At 37.3% G+C, this 24,234-nt stretch overlaps 1 protein-coding gene across 1 annotated transcript; it reads right to left on the minus strand.

The window, feature by feature from the left end:
• Nucleotides 1–19,062: 19,062 nt before the first annotated feature.
• Nucleotides 19,063–23,025, minus strand: LOC146976646 (lipoamide acyltransferase component of branched-chain alpha-keto acid dehydrogenase complex, mitochondrial-like). Its single transcript, XM_085794544.1, has 3 exons — nt 22,834–23,025; nt 22,674–22,745; nt 19,063–19,240 (listed from the first exon to the last, which is right to left on the minus strand). Exons 1-3 carry the CDS (start codon nt 22,999–23,001, stop codon nt 19,073–19,075), a joined length of 408 nt encoding a protein of 135 aa, XP_085650670.1. The 5' UTR covers nt 23,002–23,025; the 3' UTR covers nt 19,063–19,072.
• Between the last annotated feature and the right edge of the window lie 1,209 nt (nt 23,026–24,234).

Consider the following 24,234-nt stretch of genomic DNA (forward strand, 5'->3'; position numbering starts at 1 on the left):
CTGTGACAGTGACAGGTCTACGTCTTGACCACATGTCAGCTGATCAAGTAGGCTAGAGGAAACTCCGCTCCACCGCGAGGAGTGCTTTTTTTATTTTATTTTTTTAATTAAGCTCCGGTAGCGACCGGCTAATATAGGTACGAGAGGATAGGCTACTGTAAACCAGCGCAGATCCGCTGTATTTATCAAAGCGTCACCGTGCTGAAGCAGCGGGTCTGTTTGAGCTGCGTTCATGAAGTTAGAGGCTATTCAAACTCTTCAGGCAGTGATCAGTTCTACTGCAGTGAAGTTAGTTTTAAGTTGGATATTTGACAGACATTAGCTCCTTCTCAATAGATTAAAAAATCATAGAAAATATAACATGTGTTCAAATACAATAAAAACAGGTGTGTCCCATAGAGGAGGCTTAGCTCTACCATCCTGTGTTGATTTTGAGCCAACAGGTCACATGACCTGGGAGTTATTGAGCTATAATGCTCATATTTACAGTATAAAATAAATCAAAAATCCATATAAAATATTACATTTGTTTAAATGCAATAAAAACAGGTGTGTGTCATAGAGGAGGCTTAGCTCTACCATCCTGTGTTGATTTTGAGTCAACAGGTCACATGACCTTGGAGTTATTGAGCTCTAATGCTCATATTTACTGTATAAAATACATAAAAAATTCATATAAAATATTACATTCATTTAAATGCAATAAAAACAGGTGTGTCCCATAGAGGAGGCTTAGCTCTACCATCCTGTGTTGATTTTGAGCCAACAGGTCACATGACCTGGGAGTTATTGAGCTATAATGCTCATATTTACAGTATAAAATACATATAAAATTCATATAAAATATTACATTTGTTTAAATGCAATAAAAACAGGTGTGTCTCATAGAGAAGGCTTAGCCCTACCATCCTGTGTTGATTTTGAGTCAACAGGTCACATGACCTGAGAGTTATTGAGCTATAATGCTCATATTTACAGTATAAAATACATAAAAAATTCATATAAAATAGTAAATGTGTTTAAATGCAATAAAAACAGGTGTGTGTCATAGAGGAGGCTTAGCTCTACCATCCTGTGTTGATTTTGAGTCAACAGGTCACATGACCTGAGAGTTATTGAGCTATAATGCTCATAATTACAGTATAAAATACATTAAAAATTCATATAAAATAGTAAATGTGTTTAAATGCAATAAAAACAGGTGTGTGTCATAGAGGAGGCTTAGCTCTACCATCCTGTGTTGATTTTGAGTCAACAGGTCACATGACCTGAGAGTTATTGAGCTATAATGCTCATATTTACAGTATAAAATACATAATAAATTAATATAAAATAGTAAATGTGTTTAAATGCAATAAAAACAGGTGTGTGTCATAGAGGAGGCTTAGCTCTACCATCCTGTGTTGATTTTGAGTCAACAGGTCACATGACCTGGGAGTTATTGAGCTCTAATGCTCATATTTACAGTATAAAATACATAAAAAATTCATATAAAATAGTAAATGTGTTTAAATGCAATTAAAAACAGGTGTGTGTCATAGAGGAGGGCTTAGCCCTACCATCCTGTGTTGATTTTGAGCCAACAGGTCACATGACCGGGAGTTATTGAGCTATAATGCTCATATTTACAGTATAAAATAAAACAAAAAATTCATATAAAATATTACATTCGTTTAAATGCAATAAAAACAGGTGTGTCTCATAGAGAAGGCTTAGCCCTACCATCCTGTGTTGATTTTGAGTCAACAGGTCACATGACCTGAGAGTTATTGAGCTATAATGCTCATAATTACAGTATAAAATACATTAAAAATTCATATAAAATAGTAAATGTGTTTAAATGCAATAAAAAACAGGTGTGTGTCATAGAGGAGGCTTAGCTCTACCATCCTGTGTTGATTTTGAGTCAACAGGTCACATGACCTGAGAGTTATTGAGCTATAATGCTCATATTTACAGTATAAAATACATAATAAATTAATATAAAATAGTAAATGTGTTTAAATGCAATAAAAACAGGTGTGTGTCATAGAGGAGGCTTAGCTCTACCATCCTGTGTTGATTTTGAGCCAACAGGTCACATGACCTGGGAGTTATTGAGCTATAATGCTCATATTTACAGTATAAAATAATATAAAAAATTAATATAAAATAGTAAATGTGTTTAAATGCAAATAAAAACAGGTGTGTGTCATAGAGGAGGCTTAGCTCTACCATCCTGTGTTGATTTTGAGCCAACAGGTCACATGACCTGGGAGTTATTGAGCTATAATGCTCATATTTACAGTATAAAATATATAAAAAATTAATATAAAATAGTAAATGTGTTTAAATGCAATAAAAACAGGTGTGTGTCATAGAGGAGGCTTAGCTCTACCATCCTGTGTTGATTTTGAGCCAACAGGTCACATGACCCGGGAGTTATTGAGCTATAATGCTCATATTTACAGTATAAAATAAAACAAAAATCCATATAAAATATTACATTCGTTTAAATGCAATAAAAACAGGTGTGTCTCATAGAGAAGGCTTAGCCCTACCATCCTGTGTTGATTTTGAGTCAACAGGTCACATGACCTGAGAGTTATTGAGCTATAATGCTCATAATTACAGTATAAAATACATTAAAAATTCATATAAAATAGTAAATGAAAAACAGGTGTGTGTCATAGAGGAGGCTTAGCTCTACCATCCTGTGTTGATTTTGAGCCAACAGGTCACATGACCTGGGAGTTATTGAGCTATAATGCTCATATTTACAGTATAAAATACATATAAAATTCATATAAAATATTACATTTGTTTAAATGCAATAAAAACAGGTGTGTCTCATAGAGAAGGCTTAGCCCTACCATCCTGTGTTGATTTTGAGTCAACAGGTCACATGACCTGAGAGTTATTGAGCTATAATGCTCATATTTACAGTATAAAATACATAAAAAATTCATATAAAATAGTAAATGTGTTTAAATGCAATAAAAACAGGTGTGTGTCATAGAGGAGGCTTAGCTCTACCATCCTGTGTTGATTTTGAGTCAACAGGTCACATGACCTGAGAGTTATTGAGCTATAATGCTCATAATTACAGTATAAAATACATTAAAAATTCATATAAAATAGTAAATGTGTTTAAATGCAATAAAAACAGGTGTGTGTCATAGAGGAGGCTTAGCTCTACCATCCTGTGTTGATTTTGAGTCAACAGGTCACATGACCTGAGAGTTATTGAGCTATAATGCTCATATTTACAGTATAAAATACATAATAAATTAATATAAAATAGTAAATGTGTTTAAATGCAATAAAAAACAGGTGTGTGTCATAGAGGAGGCTTAGCTCTACCATCCTGTGTTGATTTTGAGTCAACAGGTCACATGACCTGGGAGTTATTGAGCTCTAATGCTCATATTTACAGTATAAAATACATAAAAAATTCATATAAAAATAGTAAATGTGTTTAAATGCAATAAAAACAGGTGTGTGTCATAGAGGAGGCTTAGCCCTACCATCCTGTGTTGATTTTGAGCCAACAGGTCACATGACCCGGGAGTTATTGAGCTATAATGCTCATATTTACAGTATAAAATAAAACAAAAATCCATATAAAATATTACATTCGTTTAAATGCAATAAAAACAGGTGTGTCTCATAGAGAAGGCTTAGCCCCTACCATCCTGTGTTGATTTTGAGTCAACAGGTCACATGACCTGAGAGTTATTGAGCTATAATGCTCATAATTACAGTATAAAATACATTAAAAATTCATATAAAATAGTAAATGTGTTTAAATGCAATAAAAACAGGTGTGTGTCATAGAGGAGGCTTAGCTCTACCATCCTGTGTTGATTTTGAGTCAACAGGTCACATGACCTGAGAGTTATTGAGCTATAATGCTCATATTTACAGTATAAAATACATAATAAATTAATATAAAATAGTAAATGTGTTTAAATGCAATAAAAAACAGGTGTGTGTCATAGAGGAGGCTTAGCTCTACCATCCTGTGTTGATTTTGAGCCAACAGGTCACATGACCTGGGAGTTATTGAGCTATAATGCTCATATTTACAGTATAAAATATATAAAAAATTAATATAAAATAGTAAATGTGTTTAAATGCAATAAAAACAGGTGTGTGTCATAGAGGAGGCTTAGCTCTACCATCCTGTGTTGATTTTGAGCCAACAGGTCACATGACCTGGGAGTTATTGAGCTATAATGCTCATATTTACAGTATAAAATATATAAAAAATTAATATAAAATAGTAAATGTGTTTAAATGCAATAAAAACAGGTGTGTGTCATAGAGGAGGCTTAGCTCTACCATCCTGTGTTGATTTTGAGCCAACAGGTCACATGACCCGGGAGTTATTGAGCTATAATGCTCATATTTACAGTATAAAATAAAACAAAAATCCATATAAAATATTACATTCGTTTAAATGCAATAAAAACAGGTGTGTCTCATAGAGAAGGCTTAGCCCTACCATCCTGTGTTGATTTTGAGTCAACAGGTCACATGACCTGAGAGTTATTGAGCTATAATGCTCATAATTACAGTATAAAATACATAATAAATTAATATAAAATAGTAAATGTGTTTAAATGCAATAAAAACAGGTGTGTGTCATAGAGGAGGCTTAGCTCTACCATCCTGTGTTGATTTTGAGTCAACAGGTCACATGACCTGGGAGTTATTGAGCTCTAATGCTCATATTTACAGTATAAAATACATAAAAAATTCATATAAAATAGTAAATGTGTTTAAATGCAATAAAAACAGGTGTGTGTCATAGAGGAGGCTTAGCCCTACCATCCTGTGTTGATTTTGAGCCAACAGGTCACATGACCCGGGAGTTATTGAGCTATAATGCTCATATTTACAGTATAAAATAAAACAAAAATCCATATAAAATATTACATTCGTTTAAATGCAATAAAAACAGGTGTGTCTCATAGAGAAGGCTTAGCCCTACCATCCTGTGTTGATTTTGAGTCAACAGGTCACATGACCTGAGAGTTATTGAGCTATAATGCTCATAATTACAGTATAAAATACATTAAAAATTCATATAAAATAGTAAATGTGTTTAAATGCAATAAAAACAGGTGTGTGTCATAGAGGAGGCTTAGCTCTACCATCCTGTGTTGATTTTGAGTCAACAGGTCACATGACCTGAGAGTTATTGAGCTATAATGCTCATATTTACAGTATAAAAATACATAATAAATTAATATAAAATAGTAAATGTGTTTAAATGCAATAAAAACAGGTGTGTGTCATAGAGGAGGCTTAGCTCTACCATCCTGTGTTGATTTTGAGCCAACAGGTCACATGACCTGGGAGTTATTGAGCTATAATGCTCATATTTACAGTATAAAATATATAAAAAATTAATATAAAATAGTAAATGTGTTTAAATGCAATAAAAACAGGTGTGTGTCATAGAGGAGGCTTAGCTCTACCATCCTGTGTTGATTTTGAGCCAACAGGTCACATGACCTGGGAGTTATTGAGCTATAATGCTCATATTTACAGTATAAAATATATAAAAAATTAATATAAAATAGTAAATGTGTTTAAATGCAATAAAAACAGGTGTGTGTCATAGAGGAGGCTTAGCTCTACCATCCTGTGTTGATTTTGAGCCAACAGGTTCACATGACCGGGGAGTTATTGAGCTATAATGCTCATATTTACAGTATAAAATAAAACAAAAATCCATATAAAATATTACATTCGTTTAAATGCAATAAAAACAGGTGTGTCTCATAGAGAAGGCTTAGCCCTACCATCCTGTGTTGATTTTGAGTCAACAGGTCACATGACCTGAGAGTTATTGAGCTATAATGCTCATAATTACAGTATAAAATACATTAAAAATTCATATAAAATAGTAAATGTGTTTAAATGCAATAAAAACAGGTGTGTGTCATAGAGGAGGCTTAGCTCTACCATCCTGTGTTGATTTTGAGTCAACAGGTCACATGACCTGAGAGTTATTGAGCTATAATGCTCATATTTACAGTATAAAATACATAATAAATTAATATAAAATAGTAAATGTGTTTAAATGCAATAAAAAACAGGTGTGTGTCATAGAGGAGGCTTAGCTCTACCATCCTGTGTTGATTTTTAGCCAACAGGTCACATGACCTGGGAGTTATTGAGCTATAATGCTCATATTTACAGTATAAAATATATAAAAATTAATATAAAATAGTAAATGTGTTTAAATGCAATAAAAACAGGTGTGTGTCATAGAGGAGGCTTAGCTCTACCATCCTGTGTTGATTTTGAGCCAACAGGTCACATGACCTGAGAGTTATTGAGCTATAATGCTCATATTTACAGTATAAAATATATAAAAAATTCATATAAAATAGTAAATGTGTTTAAATGCAATAAAAACAGGTGTGTGTCATAGAGGAGGCTTAGCCCTACCACCCTGTGTTGATTTTTAGCCAACAGGTCACATGACCTGGGAGTTATTGAGCTATAACACTCATATTTACAGTATAAAATACATAAAGAATTCATATAAAATAGCCTATTACGTTCGTTTAAATACAATAAAAACAGGTGTGTCTCATAGAGGAGGCTTAGCTCTACCATCCTGTGTTGATTTTGAGCCAACAGGTCACATGACCTGGGAGTTATTGAGCTATAATGCTCATATTTACTGTATAAAATATATAAAAAATTCATATAAAATAGTAAATGTGTTTAAATGCAATAAAAACAACTGCAGTGAAGTTAGTTTGAAGTTGGATATTTGACAGACATTCGCTCACTCACTCGCTTCTCAATATTTTAAAAATCCATATAAAATATTAGATGTGTTCAAATGCAATAAAAACAGGTGTGCATCATAGAGGAGGCTTAGCACTACCATCCTGTGTTGATTTTTAGCCAACAGGTCACATGACCTGGGAGTTATTGAGCTATAATGCTCATATTTACGGTATAAAATATATAAAGAATTCATATAAAATAGTAAATGTGTTTAAATGCAATAAAAACAGGTGTGTGTCATAGAGGAGGCTTAGCTCTACCATCCTGTGTTGATTTTTAGCCAACAGGTCAGATGACCTGGGAGTTATTGAGCTATAATGCTCATATTTACGGTATAAAATACATTAAAAATCCATATAAAATATTACATTTGTTTAAATGCAATAAAAACAGGTGTGTCTCATAGAGGAGGCTTAGCTCTACCATCCTGTGTTGATTTTGAGCCAACGGGTCACATGACCTGGGAGTTATTGAGCTATAATGCTCATATTTACGGTATAAAATACATTAAAAATTCATATAAAATATTAAATGTGTTTAAATACAATAAAAACAGGTGTGTCTCATAGAGGAGGCTTAGCCCTACCATCCTGTGTTGATTTTGAGCCAACAGGTCACATGACCTGGGAGTTATTGAGCTATAATGCTCATATTTACTGTATAAAATATATAAAGAATTCATATAAAATAGTAAATGTGTTTAAATGCAATAAAAACAGGTGTGTGTCATAGAGGAGGCTTAGCTCTACCATCCTGTGTTGATTTTTAGCCAACAGGTCACATGACCTGGGAGTTATTGAGCTATAATGCTCATATTTACTGTATAAAATATATAAAGAATTCATATAAAATAGTAAATGTGTTTAAATGCAATAAAAAACAGGTGTGTGTCATAGAGGAGGCTTAGCTCTACCATCCTGTGTTGATTTTGAGTCAACAGGTCACATGACCTGGGAGTTATTGAGCTCTAATGCTCATATTTACAGTATAAAATATATAAAAAATTTAAACAAATGTAATATTTTATATGAATTTTTAATGTATTTTATACTGTAAATATGAGCATTATAGCTCAATAACTCCCAGGTCATGTGACCTGTTGGCTCAAAAATCAACACAGGATGGTAGAGCTAAGCCTCCTCTATGATGCACACCTGTTTTTATTGTATTTAAACGAATGTAATAGGCTATTTTATATGAATTCTTTATGTATTTTATACTGTAAATATGAGCATTATAGCTCAATAACTCCCAGGTCATGTGGACCTGTTGGCTCAAAATCAACACAGGATGGTAGGGCTAAGCCTCCTCTATGAGACACACCTGTTTTTATTGCATTTAAACACATTTCATATTTTATATGAATTTTTAATATATTTTATAGCCTACTGTAATTATGAGCATTAGAGCTCAATAACTCCCAGGTCATGTGACCTGTTGGCTCAAAATCAACACAGGATGGTAGAGCTAAGCCTCCTCTATGATGCACACCTGTTTTTATTGTATTTAAACGAATGTAATAGGCTATTTTATATGAATTCTTTATGTATTTTATACTGTAAAATATGAGTGTTATAGCTCAATAACTCCCAGGTCATGTGACCTGTTGGCTAAAAATCAACACAGGGTGGTAGGGCTAAGCCTCCTCTATGACACACACCTGTTTTTATTGCATTTAAACACATTTACTATTTTATATGAATTTTTTATATATTTTATACAGTAAATATGAGCATTATAGCTCAATAACTCCCAGGTCATGTGACCTGTTGGCTCAAAATCAACACAGGATGGTAGGGCTAAGCCTCCTCTATGAGACACACCTGTTTTTATTGTATTTAAACGAACGTAATAGGCTATTTTATATGAATTCTTTATGTATTTTATACTGTAAATATGAGTGTTATAGCTCAATAACTCCCAGGTCATGTGACCTGTTGGCTAAAAATCAACACAGGGTGGAAGGGCTAAGCCTCCTCTATGACACACACCTGTTTTTATTGCATTTAAAACATTTACTATTTTATATGAATTTTTTATATATTTTATACTGTAAATATGAGCATTATAGCTCAATAACTCTCAGGTCATGTGACCTGTTGGCTCAAAATCAACACAGGATGGTAGAGCTAAGCCTCCTCTATGACACACACCTGTTTTTATTGCATTTAAACACATTTACTATTTTATATTAATTTTTTATATATTTTATACTGTAAATATGAGCATTATAGCTCAATAACTCCCAGGTCATGTGACCTGTTGGCTAAAAAATCAACACAGGATGGTAGAAGCTAAGCCTCCTCTATGACACACACCTGTTTTTATTGCATTTAATACACATTTACTATTTTATATTAATTTATTATGTATTTTATACTGTAAATATGAGCATTATAGCTCAATAACTCTCAGGTCATGTGACCTGTTGACTCAAAATCAACACAGGATGGTAGAGCTAAGCCTCCTCTATGACACACACCTGTTTTTATTGCATTTAAAACACATTTACTATTTTATATGAATTTTTAATGTATTTTATACTGTAATTATGAGCATTATAGCTCAATAACTCTCAGGTCATGTGACCTGTTGACTCAAAATCAACACAGGAATGGTAGGGCTAAGCTTCTCTATGAGACACACCTGTTTTTATTGCATTTAAAACGATTGTAATATTTTATATGGATTTTTGTTTTATTTTATACTGTAAATATGAGCATTATAGCTCAATAACTCCCGGGTCATGTGACCTGTTGGCTCAAAATCAACACAGGATGGTAGGGCTAAGCCTCCTCTATGACACACACCTGTTTTTATTGCATTTAAACACATTTACTATTTTATATGAATTTTTTATGTATTTTATACTGTAAATATGAGCATTATAGCTCAATAACTCCCAGGTCATGTGACCTGTTGACTCAAAATCAACACAGGATGGTAGAGCTAAGCCTCCTCTATGACACACACCTGTTTTTATTGCATTTAAACACATTTACTATTTTATATTAATTTATTATGTATTTTATACTGTAAATATGAGCATTATAGCTCAATAACTCTCAGGTCATGTGACCTGTTGACTCAAAATCAACACAGGATGGTAGAGCTAAGCCTCCTCTATGACACACACCTGTTTTTATTGCATTTAAACACATTTACTATTTTATATGAATTTTTAATGTATTTTATACTGTAATTATGAGCATTATAGCTCAATAACTCTCAGGTCATGTGACCTGTTGACTCAAAATCAACACAGGATGGTAGAGCTAAGCCTCCTCTATGACACACACCTGTTTTTATTGCATTTAAACACATTTACTATTTTATATGAATTTTTTATGTATTTTATACTGTAAATATGAGCATTATAGCTCAATAACTCTCAGGTCATGTGACCTGTTGACTCAAAATCAACACAGGATGGTAGGGCTAAGCCTTCTCTATGAGACACACCTGTTTTTATTGCATTTAAACAAATGTAATATTTTATATGAATTTTATATGTATTTTATACTGTAAATATGAGCATTATAGCTCAATAACTCCCAGGTCATGTGACCTGTTGGCTCAAAATCAACACAGGATGGTAGAGCTAAGCCTCCTCTATGGGACACACCTGTTTTTATTGCATTTAAATGAATGTAATATTTTATATGAATTTTTTATGTATTTTATACTGTAAATATGAGCATTATAGCTCAATAACTCCCAGGTCATGTGACCTGTTGGCTCAAAATCAACACAGGATGGTAGAGCTAAGCCTCCTCTATGGGACACACCTGTTTTTATTGTATTTGAACACATGTTATATTTTCTATGATTTTTTAATCTATTGAGAAGGAGCTAATGTCTGTCAAATATCCAACTTAAAACTAACTTCACTGCAGTTTGTCTCTGATGGCCTCTCACCCTGCCATTTCGATGCATTCATATGCTCGTAGTGCTCTAGAAAACCAACTTGAAATTATGGATGGTTTACTTAACACTGAGAGCCCATCTACAATATCTGATGAAAACACTGCAGATCGACGGCCAGGAAAGAAATCAAAAAAACTGGCCAGTGAATTAGAAGACGACGAACAAACTGTATCAAACGCTGCTCTAATGACAGTGATAGAGAGAATCGAAAAAATGCAGGAGGAATCCCTCAGAAAACTGCATTCTCTTGAAACCACTGTTAAAGATAACACGCAAACAATTAAAAGCGTTACAGACTCCCTGGAGTTCCTGGGGAAACAGGTGGAGGACGTGACTCTCCAGGTGGACTCCCTGCAGAGTCATGTTGAAACGCTGGAGAAAGAAAACGCGGAGCTCCGCGATAAATGGAATACCCTGGAAGCCTACCAAAGAAGATGGAATCTCCGAGTGGCCGGAATCCCAGAGCGGACCGGTGAAGACATCAAGAAAACCATCATCGACATCCTCGCCCAAGTCTCTCCTGACATCGCTCAGGAACTGCACTTTTCTGTGGACATTGTCCACAGGCTTGGTCCCCGCTCTGCTGACCTCCACTCCAGCCGCCGCGTCATTGTGCAGTTCCTGTCTCGCACTCACCGGGATAAGATCTGGAGAGATGCGAGAACCTCTAAGCTTCTTAAGGAGAGAAAGATCAAAATCTTCGAGGATTTGACCCAAGACACGAAAGAAGCACGGAACAAGCTATGGCCGCTGGTGGAGCAAGCGAGGAAAGAGGGAAAGAAGGCCGGATTCAGAGGCTCCCATGCCCTCATTGACGGTAAAAGGATCACTGTGAATGATATGAAGAATGACACTTAGTCCATAGACTGGACACTGGTTGCACAACTGCCACAAGAAGACTTTTTCCCTTCACCCCTCACCCCCCCCCCCCCCTTTTTTTTTCTTTTAATCATTTCATTATTATTACTATTAAGTTTACTATTTTTCTCTTTTATTTAATTCATATACTTCTCCTCTACCTTATTTACTTAAACCTTATCTTCCCTCCCTGAACTTAGCAATTGTTTTTCTAATCTTATGTATTCCCTGAACACCCACTTATTTATTTTCCTCTTCATTAATAATATTACTTATTTTATTTACCTACTATTTTGCCCCTTCTTCATCACTACGCCCTAGTTTTTCCTGTTTTGTTTTTTCTTTTACTCAGAATGGACAACTTTTTTGCTCCTATTCTCTCTAGTAATGAATTTATGTTATTTAATATCTGATTCAAATCATTGCCTTATATATAATTTACCTCTGTACACAATACTGCTATAAATACTTAAGATAAATTTATGTTATTTCATATCTGAATTAAATTATTGCCTTTTTGGGCAATTGATGAACTTAGTTTCTCCTAAAAATTTTCCCTAATTAAACTCCCACAGTTCAGGTGCCCTGGCTCCCGGAGCAAGAATTATTCTTCTTTTCTTATAGAAATGAATGTTGTAGAAGCCTGGTGTTTATGTTCTGCACTCATCCTAAGAGAGGTGTGTGAGTGCCTTGTTTTTAACCTTAAGATGAGGGGGTTCATGAATTATTGCCTTATTTTTATGTTTTTGATATCTGTTGACTGCAGGAGACTCAGAATTAAAAACCTTAATTATGAAGAGAAACATTAAGGCTATTTTTGGCTTTCTTAGATATTTGCATACATTTCTGTTATGTCCTTATCAGTGATGTCACTTAATACCAGAGGCTTGCGAGATAACTTAAAACGTAAAGCCCTGTTTTTATTTATTAAACAACAAAAGACTGATTTCTGTTTTTTACAAGAATCACACTCAATTATAGATGATATTAAATTCTGGAAAAATCAGTGGGGAAATGACATATGGTTCTCACACGGCTCAGAACGATCAGCAGGAGTAACCTCCCTGAAAAACAAATTTGAAGGAGCTATACTACACTCAGAGAGTGACCCAAACGGTAGATTTCTTATATTAATTATTAAATTTGATGACATTATAGTCCTTCTGGCCAATGTATATGGTTATAACACAAAAACTGGGAATGACTTCTTATTTGACACCTTGGAATCATGTTTTCTATCTTGGTTATCAAAATATCCAAACTTGCTGTTTATTGTTGGTGGTGATTTCAATGTTACGGTTGATGACTCTGTAGATAGATGGCCTCCGAAAAACAGAACAAATTCTCCAACTAATGTAACGTTATTTATGCAGAAATTCCAACTGGTAGATATTTGGAGGAAAAAGAATCCAAATACTAAGTCATATACATGGGCTAACAAAACTGGCACTTGTAGATCGAGAATTGACTACTGGTTAATCTCAAGTAGTCTAGATGAAAATAATATTTGTGCTAACATCTTGCCCACTCCACTCACAGATCACAAAACTATAAATCTTCAAATTAATTTTAGACCAAATGCCAGCACTACCCACCGGAATTCATATTGGAAACTCAACAACTCAGTCTTAAAACACAAAGTTGTTGTAGAAAAAATTCATTCCATAATAAAATTTCACTGGCACAGAGCTTTAATTGATAAATGTTTTCTTAACAACTGGGAACTATTGAAATTCGAGATAGCAAAATACCTAAGAGAATATGGATCCTCTCTGGCCAAATTAAGAAAAGAGGAAGAAACAAAAGTGATTACCAAAATTGCTACTCTCACTCAGTGTATGCCTGAAGATCTGACAGAAAATGACAAACAAGAATTAATTGAACACCAGATCAAACTAGATGAAATGTACAGAGTCAGAGCAGAGGGAGCATATGTAAGATCCAGAAAACAATGGTTGGAGGAAGGAGAACAAAATACAGCATATTTTTTTAGACTGGAAAAGTCACGCAGTAAAGCGAACTGCATCCGAAAACTTAACATTGATGGCATTGTCACAGATGATCCACAAAAGGTATCCAATCACTGTTTAATGTTCTATAAGAATTTATATAAATCACAATATGATAAAACCGCTACAGATTATTTTTTGGATATCTTTCTCAATTAAAATGTATTAATAATGACCAGAGAGACATCTGTGACAGGCAAATCACTTTGGAAGAAGTCAGTTCTGCTATCCAGCAACTTAAATTAAATAAGTCTCCTGGTACTGATGGCTTAACATCTGAATTTTATAAAATATTTGCTGAAAAACTTGCCCCCTTCCTCTATGGTGTATTCACCGAATCCATTCATAAACAAACTCTTCCTCCTACCTTAAACCAAGGGCTCTTAACACTTATCCCAAAGCCCAATAAGGACCCACTCCGTATAGATAACTGGAGACCTATTTGTCTCCTCAATAATGATTATAAAATTTTAGCTGGAATCTTTGCCAAAAGACTTAGAGCAGTACTGGATTACATTATTGATGAAACGCAAACAGGATTTATGAAGGGCAGACACATATCCAACAACATAAGACTTGTCCTGGATCTTATTGATTATGCTGACTACTGCCCTGACGATAGTTTTATTTTATTTCTGGATTTTCGCAAAGCATTTGATACCATTGAACACAAATTTATGTTTTCAGGCGTTACAGAAACTTGGTTTTGGTAAGTACTTTTGTTCAGCAATCGAAACTATGTATAAGAAAGCAAACTGTTCAATTAAAATGCAGACAGGTACTTCCCCACGTTTTGATTTGAGCTGTGGAATCAGGCAGGGATGTCCTGTGTCACCATATTTATTTTTGATATGTGCTCAGTTGCTCTCTGACTTCATCAAGCAGAGCCCCATCAAAGGGATATCCATAGCAGGCAAAGAAATCATCATTAGTCAACTAGCAGATGACACTTCCTTATTTTTAAAAAATGCCTCACAAATTTCTGTTGCTGTTAACCGAATTTCAATTTTTTCCAGTGCATCCGGACTTCACCTGAATTTAAGTAAGTGTGAACTATTACCACTTAAAAACTATTCTCTTTCATCTATCTCCAACATACCTGTAAAAGAGTCTGTCACCTATTTGGGAATCACCATCAACAAAAACACAAACAACAGATGCTCTCTGAATTTTACCCACATTATAGAAAGAACACAGAAAAAATTCAACTCCTGGTTTCAGAGAGATCTGTCCCTTCAGGGCAGAATTCTTTTATCTAAAGCAGAGGGCTTATCCCGGCTTACATACACAGCAATATCTCTGGAAGTAAATAAACAGACCACCACTGCCATTGACAAAATTCTTTATAACTTTGTGTGGAAAAACAAAATCCATTACATTAAAAAATCAAGTTTAATGAACTCATATGAGAATGGAGGTTTTAATTTTTTAGATTTCTCCACTCTTAATAACACATTCAAAATCAACTGGATCAAACAATTCATCAGAAACCCAACTTCAATCTGGAACTTCATTCCCAACTATATATTTTCCAAAGTCGGTGGCCTTAATTTTCTGTTACTTTGTACCTACAATATTGAAAAACTTCCCATAAAACTAGCCAACTTTCATAAACAGATACTTCTTTCCTGGTCTTTGATTTATAAACATAACTTCACCCCCCACAGATATTATATTTGGAATAACAGGGACATACAATATAAACACAAATCACTTTTTCTAGAGAACTGGTTCACCCATGGCATTATTCTGGTTAGTCAGCTTTTCAATTCTAACGGCACACTATTATCATATTCAGAATTTTTAAATAAATATACACTTCCTATTCCTCCGAAAGAATATGCAATAGTATTTGATGCAATACCCTCTGGTGTGATTATGTTATTAAAAAATGTTTTGTTACCTGAGTCTGACCCCTTACCTCTGGAGCCTGTACAGACTGAAGTTGGTCGAATCTGCTTCTCAGCAAAAAACAACCGCACTGTACGTGCATTATTTCAAAAAGAAAACATCAGTACCCCCAATGTTGTCTCATACTGGAATAATTTATTCACAAACCTGATCTGGAAAAACATATGGTCCCTCCCCTACAAATATTTTATCACAAATAAAATCAAAGAAGTATCCCTTAAACTCATCCATCGTGTCTATCCCTCCAATGTATTTATGCAAAGATATAAAAAAGACATTAATGAACTCTGCTCATTCTGTAAACAGGCTCCAGAAGATTTTCAACATCTTTTTGGTCATTGTCCTCATCTGCAATCCTTTTGGAAAAATGTAACTACTTTTATCCGTCAACATTTCGACAAAAACTTTGCTCTGGATTTTCAAAATGTATTGTTTGGTTTCTTTTCAGTCACGGCTTCCCAATTAAACCAATATTATATAATCAATTTGATATTATTTTTAGCCAAAGCTCATATTCACAACCGCAAATTTACAAATCAAATACTTTGCACTCACCGTTTCAGAAACGAAATCAAACAATACATCAACCTAATTAGTCAATCTGAAAACAAGAAAGCCATAAAGACCATAGCACTATTCTCTCTGTTTCCACGTTTTTGAATAGACCTCTGTTTGCCTAATATGAAATGTACCTATCCCTTGTTTTCTCCTGCCTGTCATGATACTATGTAACTGAACCTGTTGACATTATTCCATTTTTATTTGTAACCCCCTCATCCCTCATTTCACAATGTACATCCCAACTAACTATTCTTCAATAAAAAATAAAAAAATAAAAAAAAAAACCAGACGTGGCGTTGTTTCCTCTTTTCACCGACAGCTCCACTCTCCCTTACTTACACTAACTACTGTTATTGTTGAGGCCAGAGAATTGTGGGATTTGTAGTTTTTGACCAATCGCAGGTTGTGCTCTTTCTGTTTTTGTGATTTTCCCGGTTCACACATGTATTTTTTTTTAGGGGCAAATGCGAGTGAAATGCTCGCCCATGGTGGGCATAAGAACATTTAAGACCTGTCTAAAATTATTTAAGACTTGAACACAATAATTCAACAAATTTAAGACATTTTAAGGCCTAAAATTTAGATTTTCAAATTTTTGACTTTTTAAGACCCCGCGGATACCCTGTAACTATTACCCCTGGCAAAAAATGTATTTAATGAAATTTAATTTAATTTTAATGAAAAACATCTGATACAGGATATAAATCCTTTACATCAGACTCAAATAAATAACAACATACAAAAATTAAACACAAATATACCAACTACATACATAATCACTAAAATACATATAACAGAATAATCCCCAAAAATCTCAATAAAACTACAAAACAAAAACAAGAAAGAGAAAGAGAATTGTATTGTTCTGTATATAATTATATATATATACCGTATATATATATAAAGCAATTAAAAAAAATGTTTTTTTCATTGAAAGAGATTACTGTTTCATTTATACTTTGTTGGATTGGTTTTTTGTTTCTTCAGTGTTTTTTAAACAGCCAGAAATGATCTCATCTGGTCTGGCTGTTTAAATAGATTTTAAAAATGTAAATATACAGTACATCAGTCAAATACATTGGGAACATTTCCCCATGTGTTTCAAATTTAAACTTCAAATCTCATTAAATTTGCTAATAGTTGGGGAAAAGTTCTTTAATTGTGAAATAATCAAAACTTTATATATTCTACATTATAAATGTTGTTTATTTGACCAGATAACATTTAATTTAAATCCCATTTTGTTCCTGAATCCACCAAACTGCTGGGATCAGAATAATCCTGATGTTCTGGATCAACGTTTTCCTGATCCGACTAAAAAGCTCTGAACGACACAAACTGATGAAGGTTTGATCCATTTTCAAGATTTGATCTGATCAATGATCCAAAATCCGATCAGTTTTTAACCCTTTGTAACAACTGGGTCCAGGACCAGAAAGTGACTTCTCCCACGTTCTCTGAGGAACCTGAACTCACCACAAACGACTCAGACTTGGTTCACTTCAACTTTATTGAGTTTTTTTTTTTTTCTTTTTTTTTCTTTTTTCTCGTTTGACCAGGGTTCAGACACTTCACAGTTTATGAGTCGGACCAGAACCAGAACCAGAACCAGGAACCAGGTCCAAGAGTCCTGATCCAGATCCACATCCCAACACAAAACCACGACAGCATCAACAACAACAAACAACAAACAACAAACATTTCAACACATGAAACAAAACAAAACAAAACAAAATAGACAAAATAAAGGTCAGTATCAAAAAAAAAAAAAAAACTACGACACCATCGTTACCCAGCAGCCCAGAGGAAGACGTCGGGACCGGGACCAGGACCGGGACCAGGACCAGAACCAGAACCAGGACAGGGAGCAGCTGGTGGGGAGAGGGGAGAGAGGGGGGGGGGGCACTTAGCAGCTACAGAACCAGGACCAGAACCAGAACCAGAACCAGGACCAGGTCTTCCCCTCAGGAGCTGGAGGAACAGTAACAGTCAGACGGGTCCAGAACCAGAACCAGCAGCAGGTCCACCGGTTCATTTACACACAGTTCAGTCAGTCAGGACCAGATCGGACCAGGACCAGGACCAGGACCAGGACCAGAACCAGAACCATGTGAAGTTCTGGTCCTGATGATCAGCGGAGACTTTGTGGACCTTTCACAGAGCGGTTGGTCCTGGTTCAGGACTCAGAAAACCACTTTAAACTGGACCAGATCCCAGACGGGTTCATCTGATCTGGATCGAACTGATGGAACTGGACTCTGGTGAACCCGGGTCTCAGGTCTCAGGACCCAGTTCTGCCCCCCCCTCCCCCCCAATCAGACTCTGGTTCTGGATCTCTCTTACACACACACACACACACACACACACTGGTTCAGTCTCACTTCCTGTGATTTTCAAATTAAAAGTTTCACCGATTAAAATTATTATTATTAGGATTAATTTTCCAAATAGAAAAAAAACAACAAAACTGGTCCGGTCCAGGATAACAGAGTCCAAACTGATCAATGAACTGATGAATTATTGATGACACACACACACACACACACACACACACACACACCCCCCGACCCCCCAGCAAAGAGAATCCAGACCCAGACCACCAGCACCTGAAGAGCTGAACCCTGGTTCAACTTGGACCAAAAACTACAAAAACCTCTAAACCTCCAACCGAGAGAGAGAGAGAGAGTGAGTGAGTGAGAGAGTAAGGGGGTGAGTGAGTGAATGAGTGGTTGTCATGGAAACGACATGATTGACAGGCTGGCCCCTCCCCCGCCGCATCGCGCCGCCGCCGCAACTCGCTCAAAGGCAACAAGGAAATGAGAGAAAAGAAGAATAAGATGATGATGATGATGATGAAGGCAGCAGCGGCAGCGGCGGTGGCGGTGGCGGCGAAGGGGGAGAGGTGAAGGTGTGTTAGTGTTGGCGGTCCGGTTCCATCCGGTTCCATCCGGTTCCATCCGGTTCCATCCGGTTCCATCCGGTTCCATCCGGTTCCATCCGGTCGGGTCCGGTCACTTGAGGTCCAGCACCATGCTGGCCGGGTTCTCCAGGTATTCCCGCCACAGGTTGGAGAAGCGGCACATGGTGGCGCCGTCGATGATGCGGTGATCCGCCGACCAGCTGACCGCCATGATGTGAGCCGGGACCACCTGACCGCCGGCGCCGAACCGGGGCAGCACCTGAGAGCACACACACACACACACACACACGCACACACACACGCACGCACACACACAGCGTTGGAAATTAGCGTTTGGCCCCAAGTTTAGTCAAGAACTAGGGCCCGACCGATTTATCGGCGAGCCGATTAAATCGGCCGATTATCGCCCGTTTGAGACTAATCGGTAATCGGGCAAAACTCGCCGATTGTCGCCGATATTTTCAGGAATAAAATGCAGGGAATAAAACTTGGTTTTACTTTGAAAAGATTCCCCCGCACCGGCGCCGACCTCTTGACAAACTCCATCCACTACCACCTCAGTCACAGCACACAGCAGAGTGACTGATCTGTCTCAAAACCAGTGTTGCCACTGGCTTTCTGTTTCCCTTTTTTTTTTCTTTTTTTTTTTTTTACCGCGGTCGGGTTGTGAATTAATTAAATAATGCTCGTCTCCGGCCGTGTTGGGTCCGAGATTCAACAAGCCGGTCGGGGTCGGGTTTTACTGTTATATACCGGCACGGCAGTATGCTCATTTATCAGCAATAAACACAGTAGATGAGGGTGAGTGACTGAGCTGAGGCTGTGTGACGGGTGGGGTGGGGGGGTCCGCGGTGTGGAGCGGTGCGGGACTCTGACTGCAGCGGGGACGATCATGTCTCTGCTCCGTGACACTGTGAGACTGACCGCCGGTGAGCGCTGTGACACGGTGCCGGGCACGGCAGCAACCGCTGATCGCTTTTGATTGAAAAGAGAGAGAGAGAGAGAGAGAGACGCCGTGCCGTGTAAAAAAAACAACAACAAGGTCACGTGTCATGACTTCCTGTATTTGGCCCTTCAAAATAAAAGCCCATATCGATTTTGACTTCATTTTGACAAGACAGGGCTTCAAATGTTTTGTTTTTTTCATGCAACCAATCGACCAATGAAATTTTAGTCGGCTAATGATTTTTTGGTCGACCAGGCAGCCCTAATTTATATATTATATAATATGTATAGATATATTATTATAATAATACAATTTTAAAACTTAATTAAAAAAAATAAAATAATCGGCCGATTAATCGGTTATCGTTTTTTTTCCCCCCTAATAATCGTAATCGGCATCGGCCCCAAAAAATCCATATCGGTCGGGCCCTATCAAGAACGCCCCAAAACTCATTTTTTTCCCCGCTACGTACGTTAAGGGTCCTGACGCTACTGCGACTGGGGATGGGACTTTTCACATTTGAACCGATACAGTACCGATACTCAACAACGGTTCGGTACTTTTTGTGTGTGTGTGTGTGGTAATTAAAGTTATTTTGTCTATAAAGAAAATAGTCAAAATTCTGACTTTTGAATATTTATTTCTCAACAACATCACAACTCCTCAGCCTTTTAGTATTTTTTGATTTAAGGATGAGCAATTATTTTCAACAATTGAAAAGTCATTCAATGAAAAAAAAGGCTGTGTGTGGGTGAGAGGAGCAGGGAGAATGGACATTAGCTGACTGGGCAACGGCAACAAATTCACATGCTACTCTGCTTTTCTGGGGACGACACAAGTAGCAGACGATGCCCTTCTCAACCAGACCTACCAGTACCAGTAACTTTGCTTGTTTTAACAGCAGGGCTCCAGACTAGGGATGCACATGATTAACCGTTTAACCGTTAACCGATAACAAGAACTTTGACCGATTAATACTATCGGTTATTTATTTATTTTATTAGATCCTTATGTCGTCAACTCATGGGGGCGTGTCGACACGTGCAGAGTTCACTGCCTTCAGTCATATTTCGCAGCAAAAAGTTACACAGGAGGACTGACAGTATGTGCAGCAGCCCCCATGAAGGAAGATCAGACAATAAATGTGGCCTACACGGACATAGATGTGAATCACCTGTAACTACGGCGCTGGAAAAAAAAAAAAAAAAAAGAGGATGTGGCTGCTCTCCAGCCTGTTCACCTGCAGCTCTCCTGCAGCTCCACAGAGGAGCTGTCAGAGGAGCTCTGCTGCTCCTTCAGCCTGGTGTTTGGCTGCACTTTGTATAAAAACAGTTCTACATTGGACGATCTAACCTCCAGAGCGCGATCAGCTGAGACAGAGCGCACTGATCAGCTGTCGCGGCGCACGTGTGTATTTAACGGCACAAAAAAAAAAAAAATTGAAACCAAAAAAAATTTTTTTTTTTTTTGGGCCGTGCGCCGCAAGATTCTTAATCTTATCGGTTAACGGTTAATAATCGGTTAACGAGCGTCGGTTATCGGTCAGAAAAAAAATTCAAAATGTGCATCCCTACTCCAGACTAACATTTTTCACTAGGAGCACAGTGGCCCCTAACTTAAAATTTTAGGAGAGCAAGTAGGCAATTTAGGGGCGCACACTTGTAAATTGATTTGCAGGGCAAGTATTCACAATACTCACACACATTGACCTGCCACCTGTAATTACAAACATCAGATTTTTTGAGTCTCTCCTTTCATGTTTCACCAGCGTTACAAAACAAAAGACAGGCAACTTCACTGGTTGCACATACGGCACAAGTAGATGAAAAATTTACTTGTGCTGTCCCAAATTCTAGGGGCAAAATGTCTGGAGCCCTGTTTACCAGTGAAACACAATAATCAATAGTGTTATTTAAAAAACACTTTGCATGAGTGTTTATTTTGCACAATTAACCCATGTTATAGGCATATTTAATTTGAATGTTTAATTTTGGCCCGTGACCCTCCACCCCGATTCATTTTTGGCACTTCACTGAGAAGAATTTGGGCACCCCTGATCTAACGTGTCTTAACCCGGCGCTCAGTTGATCAATAAACAACGTCCGATGTTATTATAGCCCATAAGTTTAAAGGAAAAGTGCAGTTTTTTACAACCTGGACCATATTTCTTTTTTTTTTTTAATTTTAAGTTTTTTTTTGGTGGCTTTTTGCCTTTTTATTGATAGCACACAGTAGAGATAGACAGGAAAGGGGGAGGCAGAGAGACGGGGAATGACAATGAGAGGGCTGCCCGACGCGGGATTCGAACCGGGGCCGCCTGCGGTGAGGACTGTAGCCTCTACATGGGGCGGCCGCTCTACCCACTGCGCCACGCACCGCCCCAAACCTGGACCTTATTTCTGACATAAAATCTGGTCGTTTACTAACACATATAACTTTGGTGTCATTAGGATCCTTTAGACGATATTTAGATCCATTCAGAGCTGTGTATATCCACATAGTGGGAGTGATGGGAGCACCGAGATGCAGCCTCTAAATAACATTATCTGCCCCGAAACTCGTTCATTTCAACAGTATTATGTGTTAATTCACTAGCTCTAATTACCTTTTTTTTAATGGCCCCCACACATTTTGAAAATGGCCTAATTTTTCTTAATTTCTTACCCTGCAGGAGGGGCTTATCTAAGTACTTTGATGTTTGATGTCTGCGGTGTGTTCATAGGTCGTTGGAAAGTCTGGAACTCACCTGCATCTTCCCCAGCGCTCCGATGGCGACCTCAGGAGGGAGGATGACTGGCTTGGCGTACGTCCCTCCGATCTACAACACACACACAGAGGAAACAGGTTGTGGTTAGACCGGGTCTAGAGTCCGTCTCCGTCCTCAGAGCGGCGGCGTCTGGACTCACTGATCCGATGTTGGACAGGGTGAACGTTCCCCCCGTCAGCTCCGACGTTCCCAGCTGCCCCACGGCGCCGAGCGTCTGCAGCCGGTTCAGCTCCTGGGCGATGTCGAACACGCTGAGCAGCTGCACGTTCTTCACGTTGGGGACCAGCAGACCCTGACTCGTGTCCATCGCCAGCCCGATGTTGTGAGACGCCTGAGGGCAAAGAGACACACCAAGGTGATTAGATATAAATGATGTGAAGTAACCGGGTCAGACTGATCCAGACCCAGTGATCTGATCGGATTCTGGGAAACCTGATCAATGACAACTGATTAATGATTATCTGACACATAACAGGTCTGATCTGCTGTTAAAGGGATATTCAGCTACAAATTCAGTTGGGACAGACTTTCAAACCAAGAACTTTTTTATCTGGGCCAGATGTTTTCAGTGACACAAACATACGAAATGTAGAGAAAAAGGGTTATTTTCTGCCTCTGCGCTGGTCTCTAGGGCTGTTTTCGACTAAGGATTTTCATAGTCCAATCTGATTCGTCAGATTTTGCCGTAGTCGACTGATCGTCAAACCTTTTTTTTTTTTTTAGATAGCAGCAAATTTGCAACTTTTTCCCGTTTCAAACAAAAGAGCTAAAAACACCCCAAAAATATGGTAGGTGTAAAACAAATACCTTTATTTATTTTCCACACTTTGGATGATTTTTAGTAGGCATTGTGAGCCAGGGTATGCGTTTACTGTATGTTACGTTGCCCTGGACAACGCTCCTTTTGCTCGGACTGTGAGTGGCAAATCAAACATCCCTCAACGTGGTGAAGATAGCCTGCACCGACAATTAAAGGTAACGAACCTACTGCTATGACTATAGGGATTATGGCAATGGGCCAATTTGCCAAAATGTTGAATTGTCCCTTTAAATATCTGGGGGAGTAGGAGTGATTCTTAGACTTGAGAAAGTTGATAAAAAGCTTTAGTTCTTAAGTTTGAGAGTTGGACTAAATTCCACAAATTCTCAACACTAAAATTCTCTAAGACTCGGACGACTTGGAAATTCAGTTTACAGCACATAGTACTATGGTAACTCGGCTCTGACACCGGCATTTAAGATTCAGTTCACTAAAGGTGTGACTAAGACACTTGATAACTACCTTTTAAAGGGATAGTAGCATTTTTTTTAAAGTGGGGTTGTATGATCTACAAATAGCCCCTAAGTACTTTAATTGCAGTAGAAGACTCTCTGCATTTTTCCCAGCCCTTCAAAGTGCAGGAAAAAACACAGTTTTTATTTGGACCTAACCAATTCACGTATCCCTCCGCCCAGGGTTAGCGCCCCCCGATCAGCAGTTGGTTAGGTCCAAATAAAAACTGTGTTTTTCCTGCACTTTGAAGGGCTGGAAAAAATTATA

The sequence above is a fragment of the Trachurus japonicus genome, chromosome 13 (assembly GCF_045865225.1).
Source record: "Trachurus japonicus isolate A0001 chromosome 13, Traja_1.0".
NCBI lineage: Eukaryota > Metazoa > Chordata > Actinopteri > Carangiformes > Carangidae > Trachurus > Trachurus japonicus.